The sequence below is a fragment of the Medicago sativa genome, chromosome 1 (assembly GCF_051527215.1).
Source record: "Medicago sativa cultivar Bolivia chromosome 1, Bolivia_mono, whole genome shotgun sequence".
Lineage (NCBI taxonomy): Eukaryota > Viridiplantae > Streptophyta > Magnoliopsida > Fabales > Fabaceae > Medicago > Medicago sativa.
The window spans coordinates 82,224,369-82,235,844 of NC_140749.1; the positions used below are offsets into that span (position 1 = coordinate 82,224,369).

Sequence of the window (11,476 nt, forward strand, 5' to 3'; positions counted from 1 at the left end):
TCAAAAAAAAAATTATTTTTTAAAATTAATCTGCTTTATCTTTTTCTCTCTCTCTTTCCATCACTTTCACCTCCTTTTTATCTTTTATCTCTAATTTCACTTCATTTTTTTCTTTTCACTATTTATACTAATGTCAATGCGAACACTAATGTTTCTTCGCTTTTTTATTATGTTTAACACTTATGCATATTTATCGTATTTGTTGATAGACTTTTTAGAATATATCACAATAAAATAAAGATTTAACTAATCTTTTTAATTAAATATTTAAATAATATTTAAAAAAATATAAAATTGGAATCATAAAAGTTTAAATAATTTGTATAATTGAAAGACACACTCTATCTCAGACAATTGTGATGCACTCCCCCTCTCTAATAAGTTCCAATTGTTTTTCAGACACTATATCTCTCCAACAAAATTAATAGATTATCACTCTACCGTATCAAACAGTTATCAATCTTCCATAAAAAACAATCGTCATTTACATATTGCAAAGTAAGTCAAAAAATTTCTCAATTCTTTATCTTAGCAAAGTTTAACCTTCCTCCAATTCTTTTAATCAAAATCTAGGTTTCAACCAATAAAAACGAATACTAGTATAATTAAATTGAGGATACAACAAAAAAAAAATTTAATATAAAAAAATTTAAACTTAGGCCGAGATTGTTAAGACAAATTAAATGCAATTGTTAACCTCATTCGTCTTCAATTTCCTAACGCATCCGTTGTTTTGTAAGCTTTTCCAAAGAGAAATGCTACATTCAGCAAAAAACTTATCGCGATAACATCACAAGCGTCTCTATACAAATGTATTTAACAAACATTAATTTTTTTTGATGAGAAGAACATAAAGCATTAGCCATAAACAATGTCTTCTTATCAATAAGATGTGGGACTTCATGCTCTTTTTATTATTTGTTTATGGCAAATATTTTTTTTTATTTGAGCCCAATACATAAAGCTAGTTCCATTTGTGTTTCATAAAACAAAGTCACGATGGTGACATTAGTTCTTGTTTTTTTTTTTTTATTCAATGTCATTTTACTTAGTTACTGTGGTTAGTGGCTTGTGTTGTCCAACGTTCATGTACAGTTGCAATACCTCTACTTAGACTATGATTGGAAACAATGATATGTTAATCAGAAAATTGATCAACTTTTCTCTTCTTGCAATTCATAGGAGCACCCCATTGTTAGAAAGTGGGTCAAAATTTCTTGCAGAATTTTTTTAATTCAATGTTATTTTCCCTAGTTACTGGTTAGTGGCTTGTTAATACCTCTACTTACTGTATGGTTGGTTACAGTGAGAAGTTAATCAGAAAATTTATCAACTTTTCTCTACTTGCATTTCATAGAAGCACCCCTTTGCTCAGTGGGTCGAAATTACTTGCAAAATTCACTGTCCTCTTTACCATATTTTTGCTTGCATCAGTGTGCCTCACTCCAACTTTACTCGCTTGGAATTGGCTTCTTCCAACCATTCAATGCATTTCTCTGCAGTTCCGGATGGATTGGCAAGTTGCCAAGCCATTGTTTTGTCCAGCTGCAAGTGAAAATGAAACAGAATATGAAAACGTTAAATTTGGAGGCAGACTGAACACCACTTTGGAGAGATGATGCACTTGCAGTAAGCAGAAGGACTTACCCACTCCTTAACAAGCGGCCCTCCTTTAAGCTGTAGAACCTTCATAACATCTTTGCCGTTGATCAATGGTTTTACGTCCCATACTTTCTCAAGGCCTGTTATTCACCAAAACATGTTAATCAAAATATAACGAGGCAAAATAACGACTCTGAGATCACCAGCACAGAAAAACACATCTCTCGTCAAAGACACTAACTGCTGGTTGTTGCCTAATAACATAATAACTGCAGCGTAATAATATATCATAACAATACTAATAAGAGGTCTAACTAGTGAGAAAAGGCGGGTTGTTATTGGTTTACTTTTGATTTGGTTTTTCTTATTAGTAATTCATTTAGTCCAAAACCACACTTATTACCAAAAGAACGCAGTTGATTAACATTGAACCTCCCCTAATTAAAAAATTGAATGCCTGCAGAACTTGACAGCATTGTCACATTACAGAAACGAAAGCTCCCTCTAACTTTTCACCATAACCAACTAAATTAAGCTCTCTTATTTGAGTGTAATTCTTGATGTGACTGCACTGCAAGTGCAAACATGACTTTCCTCCACTAGAGCAAAGCCATTCCAATCCAAAGAAAAATAAGGAAGAAAAGAATCATAAGCCAAACAATGCATTCAGATATTCAAATTAAAGAAACATATTGACTAAAGTTAAGATGCAACAGGAAGAAGCAAAAAAATACATGTTGAAATATTCTGCAAACAGGATAATTGACACGAATAAGTCTAGTAAAACAAGAAAAAAATGAAGTACAATTTAAAAAATTGCTACAAACATATAATTACTACAAAAGTCTCACCTAATTTCATTATAGAATTCTCCACGACATTAAACAAATATCTTCGTTTTTCCAACTGTGAGTGCTCATTCTCAGTGTCAATGGGATGTAATAGAATGGATATCAACAGTACAACCCGCCAAAAATCTCTAAGCTCAATTAAGAGAAACCCTTAAATAATAAAATATAAATCTCAGCCATATCAAAAACAATTCATAATGCACAATAGCTAAGCAACTTCTAATGGAAACAAATTGATGGGAACCCCAACAATAGTGCGAATATGGATAAATAGTAGTAATTTTATTGACAATAGAACAATACTCCCTCCATCTCTAAATTATAGTCATTTAAGGTTTGTGCACGGTTATTAAGGAAATGATTAACTAGATCGTCTACCCAATGGTAAAATTAATATCATTTACTAAAATACACTTAGTAATTGTAGTTAGCGGGAGTAGTTAAGTTGGATAAAATTCAATAAATAAGGGTATAATAATCGAAAAAAATAATAAATACTGCATTGGTATTCTAAAGTAACAGTTATTTTGAGAAAAATAAAAAAATGGTAAAGAGACAATTATTGTGAGACAGAGGGAGTAATAGTAGTGAAGTGTTTCTCTAACTACTCCGTCCGAGAGGAAAGCTCTGACACAACAGAGAGATACCCCAACGCTGGCCCTAACAGAAAGTTATTGCCATCATATCATATCCTCTAAAACCCTAGAACTTATTCTTAAATATTACTGAGGAGATAAAATCAGATAAAATCTTTATTAAGAAGATATTAATCTAATATACTAAGGAGATAGAATCAGACAATATATTTGTTACATAATATTCCTACTACTTAGACACCCTACAGATTTCTTAGACACCTCACTAGTAAACCCTCCATATTTTGGGTTTGCCCATAATACCCTTATCATTAGTTGCCTTCTCATGTGGGATCCTACCACAGATACAGAAGTGCAGGAATCTTATTAAAGTCATCAGAAAAGTGTGGCTGCAAAATGAAATAAGGGAAATGTGGCTTGTGGTTACTTTCCATTAAAAAGCCAATATATTAATTGAAATTACAACATATAGAATCATGATAAACTACTGTATAAACCACAATATGTCAATATGAAAAGAATATAACTGAAAATTAAGGTCAACAATAGCTTAACTACAAGAAACAGCACAATGCTGATACTCCCTTCGCCTCATTTAAATTGTCTCTTTAGCATTTTTTCTCCGTCTCAAAATAATTGTCACTTTAGAATATCAATGTAGCATTTATTATTCTTTTCCCACTATTATACCCTTATTTATTGCATTTCATCCAACTTAACTACTCCACTAACTACAATTAATAAGGGTATTTTAGTAAATGATACTAATTTTACCATTAAAATCAACATACTTAATCATTTCCTTAAAACCCGTGCACAATCCTTAAACGACTTTTAAAATGAGATGGAGGGAGTATAATAGTGAGGTAAAGGGTAAACCATGCAAAAACACTTCACCTGTTATTACCCGGGCTCGAGAAGAGACAGGAACATCAATCAAGTCTCCCATCCAATCAAGATTTGATGCTTGCATATCCTCACCAGATGCGAGATAAGGAATCAACGGCAAGAATTTATATGACAATCGGTGTAAGTCAAGAACCTGGATTTTTACAATAAACCAAAGTAATGACGAAATTACCTACATTCTGCATATTTGCGTGTTATAATGTATCTCTTGAAATTATACTAAGGCTCAAAGGAAACTGACCGTTTCTGCATCCTTAGCTTTAAACTTAAGGGACTCAAGAATGATGCGATTGACAACAGGAATCTATAATTCAGAGTCACATATTAGGCCATTGAACCAACATGTCATTAGACATAATAACCACAAGATTACACATGGCAGTGCCAAGAATCCAAGACAAAACAATATAATTGAATGGGAAAAAGAGGTGTGAGTGAAGCGAAATTGTTTTATATGATAGTTTCCTTCCTTTCGTTTTCAAATTCAAAAGCTTAATAGAATTTAACTGAGTACTCTGCATCATGTTGAAACAATCTTAAAATGCTTCTTAAAGGTAGGTAGTGTGGGGACTGATGGGTCATTATGGGTAATTTGAAATGACAATTTTTCTTTACTTTTCAGTAAAATAATAAAGCATGTCTGCTCCCTAATCAACCAGTTTCTACTAATAATTACACCTTTTTTCTTTCTTTCTAAACTGCTATTTATAATTACACATCTGCAGTCCCAGGTTCACTTGTATTAATGGTTTTTTTTTTCCTAGAATAGGTCCTCGCTATAGAAGGCCTAATGCTAACATATTGTTTACCAAGATTACCCTTCATAAGAGAGAATTACTTTAATCTTCCTAATTCATAAATGTTTTTTGAGGAGGGTCCGATAAAACTGGATTAAAAAAAAATCTCGAAATGGTCCTATATTTCGAAATGGTCCGATAAAACTGGATAAAAAAAATCTCGAAATGGAGGGAGTAAATAATAAAATAAACAGAAAAATCGATAGTCTATGTTATGATTTTGATAATGACGAAATAGAGTAATGGATATTATATAGACTTGGCTTGCAGGCTTTCTATGACATAATACCCGGTGTTCAATCTTGCTCGATAGTTTAATTATCATATGATATGAAACTTTAACTCAGGGTAACTGAGCTTTGAGTTGAACCAAGCTGTCATGTTCAATTTTAACAAATAACTAGCTTCAATTTTCATTCCCATTAATGTAGCATGAAAGTCTAATGACGGGGATTCAAGTTCTTATGCATCTAATCAGATACGAAAAAATTTCCTAGCCACCAACCTCGAAAAACTCTAGTTGAAAATCTAAATATAGATATTGTACTAGATGTTCCATCTCCAAGCACAAACATTATACTTAATGCACTTGCACTTTAAAATTGCAAAACCATATATAGTAATAAATAGAAAAAGGAGGTGTGTACCTTCTTAGCCTTCTTTTTATAAGTGTTATTTCTGAGTGGCAGAAACAAAGCAGCATAAAGTGCAAGTCTTCTTTGTTCAGCCTAAATACACAGAAATTGTGCATCAGCCAGCACATAATAATCAAACAAGCCTAAAGTGACACACAAATAACCGTACAACTTCGTGCTTTAAGAATTAATGTAAAAATATTGAGTATTTTCTAAAAACGAAAGATTAACTCATCACTTACAGTAAAGGTTGACTCTCCAAGTAAATGGATAAGTTTCGATGCATTATCCAAGTAAGAAATGCAAAGCCTGGATAAAGTGAAAGAATTACTAAGTCAGCATGTCCAACAAAATGCATGTATCTCTATGCAAGAAAAACTCACAAAATAAAGTACAATGCAAGATATAGGATATAGGTAGGAATGGAAGAAATAGAGAATGGAGGCTCTAAATAATATCAGATTGATAAGATGTATTCATGGCACAATTATTAAAACTCGATGTAGGCCTACTTTATCCTAATAAATGGGGCAACTATAAACTATTAGAATAACTCTTACTATGTGCAGAAGATGTGAATGTTACTCATTAATTCATTAATAATGGATTTGCACATTCAACCAAAACACATTTATGAATTTATCTACGGCTTATACCTTTCACATTCATCCGAAATGACAAGTTCATGCTCAGGAAGAGTAAAGACAGTCTGAAATAGTGTAAGCTCACAAATATAAGTCATTGCTTTGACAGGTTGGTTTCCAGATATCATTAGATCAACCTAAAGACAAAGCATAAACATAAGAACATAAATTGCTAAATTTTCAGTACAGCCAAAAATATGAGCAAGCTTGTCATGAACTCGTAAATGTAAAAGTTATCCGTAACAAAAAAGAGAATAATTATAATGCACCTCCTTTCCAATGCGCTCTCTGCTAATTTTATACACCTCCTTTGTCTGAAATAGTGTAAGCTCACAAATATAAGCCATTGCTTTGACAGGTTGATTTCCAGATATCATTAGATCAACCTACAGACAAAGCCATAAACATAAGAGCATAAATGGCTAAATTTTCAGTACAACCAAAAATATGAGCAAGCTTGTCATAAACTCGTAAATGTAAAAGTTATCCATAACAAAAAAGAGAATAAGTATAATACACCTCCTTCTCAATGCGCTCTCTGCTAATTTTATACACCTCCTTTTCAATGCGCTCTTTGTAAATTTCATACTGCTCCTTTTCAATGCGCTCTTCATAAATTTCATACAGCTCCTTTCCAATTTCATACAGCTCCTTTCCAATGCGCTCTCCGCTAATTTCATGCACCTCCTTTACAATGTGCTCTATGCTAATTTTACGCACCTTCTTTCTTCCAATGTGCTCTCTGCTAATTTTACGCACCTTTCGAATACACACTCTGATAACTTTAACAGTTAGATCATTTTTCACATCATCACACGCAGCAGCTCCTTTTAGATCTTCGTCTAGAGTAAAATCAAATCTAGCAACTAAAAGTAATAAAGTGTGTCTCTTCAATATAGCAGGAAAATAAGTTCAAACCTCACGTAAAACATAGGACAAAAGATTCATGGCATATACAAAAATTCGGAAGTAGTGAAAAATTAAAACTACCAAATCGAATGGCTCGAAGAACTCGTAATGGATCATCAAGAAAGGTAGCCTTTGGAGGTAAAGGGGTCACTATCTTTCCAGACTTAAGGTCTGAGATTCCTGCAGAGTACCAAAGAAGTTAATAAATGAACAAACAAGTAGCTATCAAAATACTTGTTTAGGTAATAAAATCCACTCTGACCTCTCTTAGTAAAATCTTCAACTGCGCCAGTGTTGATATTATAGAATAAACTGCCATACACGAATAAATTGTTTTATGAAACTATCATCTAAATAACTTTTCCAATTGGGCAGGGTGAACTGCGTGATTAGACAACACTATAATGTCCTATTATAGATATGTCAAAAAAAAAAAATCATTTGAACGTAAATCTTTCTTAATAGTTTGACCTATAGTTTTTCTAAGTCTCGCAAATAATTGGACTAATCTCCATTGCCCATAGTCCATCTGTATCTGGGGCTTCAATGAGCTTTCTCTGCTCATGCCTCGATCAAGTAAGAAGAGAATCGGCCATTTTTGTTTCTATATTTACGATTGGTGCTACACCAACTTTTTCTATATAAATAAATAAAAAATGGTTGGTTGATCAGCATATTTCTTAATTGTATCGGATCATGAGCATAAACACTTAAAATGTTAACCACAGTTATGTTTAATTTCACCTAATTTTGTATTTCTTTATTTCTTATCTAAAAATGCTTTACATAAAAGTTCACAAAGATACCTGTTAATTGTTAAATCCCTCCTGTATGCATCCTCTTCAGCCGTGCCAAACGTTTGCTGTTAGACAGGAAGTAAACTTAATTCTGTAGAATTTGACTAGGATATAGGAAATCAGGAGAAGATTAAATATGCCAAAAGGAAGTGAGAATACATTTTCATCTTTGAATAAAATTAGCTTAAATTATATACCCATAAAAATTACAAAAATTTAGGAAACTTATCTTAAAAATAATCAAACTTCTTGGTTCTTAAGCATGCAATCAAAATTTGATTAAAAAAATCCGATTAAATATAAGAAAGAATACAAGCTATCTTTGAAGAAAACATAGAAACATCTTACCAAAATGAACCAAAAACAAAAGGCAAGCAACCTAATAAAAGGAGACTGGACAAATAAATACCTCAGGAACGTTGCAATCGTCTTTGTATTTTTCGGTCCTCAGATTGACAAAATCAATCGAGATACCAAACAAATGCATCATGGCTGTTTCCAGATGTTTGGACTTCTCAGTGTCGCTGCAAAAAGAATAATTAGCCAACGTTATATGGAAAAGAATGTTAAAAAATGCACACAAACATAAAATACACGAATGTAATTTCCAATTGCAAATTTCTTAAAAGGGAAAGTACCCAAAAATTATCCACTAGACGGCTTCCTAAACAACAAGCATAACAAAATATCATGTATTTATCAAAAGAATAACTTTATTTCACTCATATGTATTCAATGATCAAAATTATTATAACTTTATTTTTGTTCCACTGAAATTCACACACAACTGCAAGGTCTCGGGTTCATTCATGTGAGAACGAGCAAAAGGTACCTTTCAATAACATGCACACTTGGCGCATCTTCCTTAATGGACAACAAATACTCTCTGACTTTATTCGCAAACTCTTTACCCGTCATATGATCAAGAGCAATATCAATGTCATTGGTATCTTTACCCAGAAGCTACACACAAAAAATTGATAATCAAATAATCAATTAACAAAAAAACGTAGAGGTGAACAATGAATTAGAGCTAGGAATGATTCAAAGAATGGAATTTGTACAAACCTTATCGCGAACCCAACCACCGGCGACTCGGATGTCAGTTTTGAGTTTGAAGTGACGTTGAGTGTCGAGAAGTCTATCGAAGATTTTTTGCTCGACTTCGGTGAGTTCGATTATTTCGCGAACATGGTGCGTCTGTGTAGACATTGATGCGCATGCAGAGCTTTGAAACGACGGCGTTTTGGTGAGGAGAAGGATATTTTGGCGGGACGGTGAGAGTGAAGAGGAAAAAGAACGAAGGGATTTTTTTGAATCCTTGGGTCTCTTTGGTTTGAGAATTAGGACGGGAGGGGAGCGATTTTAATGGAGGGGAGGGGGGTGGAGATATTGTTACAAGTAGGGTTTAGGGTTTAGGGTTTTGTTACAAGGAAAATTGTTAATAATATGGAATAAAAGTTGTTACAAGGATAATATAACCTAATAATAATAATAATAATAATAATAATAATAATAATAAAAGTTGTTACAAGATAATACAATCAGAAAAGAAAAGTTGTAATCTACTACTACTACGAAAAATAAGGCACAAGCAGAAAAGGGCCTTCATGGAATTCAAATAGTTAGAGAAGCTCCAAAAATTAATCATTTATTTTTTGCAGATGATAGCCTCATTTTCTGTAGGGATTCTTTTCAAGATTCTCAGGCCATTAAAGAAATTCTTAATACTTACCAATCTGCTTCTAGTCAACTTATTAATTTGGATAAATCTGAATCTCTTTTAGCCGAAATGTACCTGATGATCGAAAAATTTTGTTCCAAGGTTGGATGCAAATTAAGGCTGTTGAGTGTCATTCAAAGTATCTGGGGCTGCCTGCTTTTGTTGGTAGGTCTAAGAAACAAGTTTTTAATTTTGTCCAAGATAGGGTGTGGAAGAAGCTGAAAGGTTGGAAAGAAAAATTTCTATCAACTGCTGGGAGAGAAGTTTTGATCAAATCAGTGGTTCAAGCTATTCCTACGTATGTGATGAGTTGTTTTCTACTTCCGATGGGTTTATGTGAGCATATTGAAAGTATGATTAGTAAGTTCTGGTGGGGTAGCAAGCAAGGTGAACGTAAAATTCATTGGATTAAATGAGAGACATTATGTAAGGAAAAAAAGAAAGGTGGAATAGGCTTTCGAACATTTCATGAGTTTAACCTTGCAATGTTGTCTAAACAAGGTTGGCGTATTATGCACAACGACGACTTATTGATCTCACAATGTTTGAAAGCAATGTATTTTCCTAGAAGCAATTTCTTGAAAGCTTCAACTGGTTACTGCCCAAGTTATACATGGAGAAGTATTTTGCAAGCACGAGTGGATGTTATTGAGAAAGCTGGTATTTGGAGAGTAGGAGACGGTCGTCTAATTAATGTATGGGAGGATGATTGACCCTTATCAAAATGGACACAAGATTTGGTCCCCTAAACCCCCTAATTGTGGTATTAGTTTTGTTTCAGATCTCATTCACCATGATATTCGATGTTGGAATGCTCCGTTAATGAATGAAATTTTTCTCCCTTTTGAGGCTCAACAAATTCTTCAATTGCCAATTTCTTTCTCTCAATTGCAAGATGAATTTGTGTGGGGTGCTTCACGGTCAGCTACTTTTTCTGTGAAAAGTTCATACTATTTCTTAAAGGCAAGGCGTGAAGCAGATGGCCCACATAGCTCAATGCAGGACAATAATCACCAAGTGTGGAAAAAATTATGGAAAATAAAAAGTATTCCAAAACACATCCACTTTTCTTGGAGGATTCTACATGAAAAACTACCAGTAAAAAATGATCTGTTTAAAAGAGGAATAAGTAGCGATCCATTGTGTGTTCTTTGTGGGGAACATAATGAGACAATTTCACACCTCTTTATGGAGTGTCATTGGTCAAAGCAGATATGGTTTGCTTCCTCTTTAGGTGTGATATTTAATTCGCATGATTCCAGGTATGTTCCTTTTCAAAAGTGGTTAGAGGAAAATATTATTGATGTCGATGAGGACATTATAGTCCATGTTCTGGCCTTGTGTTATGAGATATGGTGTGCTAGAAATAAGAAATGTTTTGAGGGGACTATGTTGATGTGGCTGCCACTATTCAAAAGGCACAAAGATCTATTGTGAATTTTAAGAGTGCTAGTAAGGTGTTGGTGGAGACACTATGTTGGAACATGTGTGGAAATTGAGTAAAAAGACTAAACACAAATTCTCATGTTGGGTAGAACTAGTGTTGTGTGAATTGAAAAAAGTGGAAGTCCCACATCGGATGGAACACACACATTAGTAGTGTTTATATAGTGGGGGTGTACCTCTAATTAATGGGGGTACATAAGCACTAGAGAAAAAATATATATTGATATATATTTTATTATTTGGAAATGATAAATTAAATAATTAATTTAATCATTATTAGAAAGTGCTTTCTTAGTCCCCAAGTTTTGCTAAAATATTTTGGTACATAATATAATATATTTTTGTACTAAATTTAATATATTTTAGTACTCAATTAAGATATTTTTGTACTAGATCTAATATGTGAATTACTTAATCGCAAAGTAATATGTTACTTGTTCCCAAAGTTTCTCATATTACTTGTTCCCAAAGTTGTGAATTTTCTCTATAAATAGAGAGCTCACACAGTGCATTCCACACACCAAAGAGTTTCATTGAGTTGTCGAAAACTCTTTCTCTCTTCTCCCT

General features: G+C 33.2%; 1 protein-coding gene across 1 annotated transcript; it reads right to left on the reverse strand.

Annotated features, from left to right (window-relative positions):
- Positions 1–1,138: 1,138 nt before the first annotated feature.
- Positions 1,139–9,099, reverse strand: LOC146958147 (tRNA nucleotidyltransferase cca2-like). Its single transcript, XM_085739724.1, has 16 exons — positions 8,809–9,099; positions 8,573–8,703; positions 8,150–8,264; positions 7,750–7,805; positions 7,206–7,255; positions 7,025–7,123; positions 6,554–6,900; positions 6,304–6,420; positions 6,047–6,171; positions 5,633–5,699; positions 5,403–5,483; positions 4,200–4,262; positions 3,947–4,091; positions 2,454–2,603; positions 1,648–1,742; positions 1,139–1,545 (listed from the first exon to the last, which is right to left on the reverse strand). Exons 1-16 carry the CDS (start codon positions 8,950–8,952, stop codon positions 1,441–1,443), a joined length of 1,890 nt encoding a protein of 629 aa, XP_085595850.1. The 5' UTR covers positions 8,953–9,099; the 3' UTR covers positions 1,139–1,440.
- Between the last annotated feature and the right edge of the window lie 2,377 nt (positions 9,100–11,476).

Coding starts and splice junctions, on each gene's coding strand:
- LOC146958147 (XM_085739724.1), bottom strand. CDS start 8,952: ATGTCTACACAGACGCACCATGTTCGCGAAATAATCGAACTCACCGAA. Junction 7,256..7,749: donor AGGGATTTAACAATTAACAG/GTATCTTTGTGA, acceptor CGTGTATGGCAG/TTTATTCTATAATATCAACA. Junction 7,124..7,205: donor TGAAGATTTTACTAAGAGAG/GTCAGAGTGGAT, acceptor GGTACTCTGCAG/GAATCTCAGACCTTAAGTCT.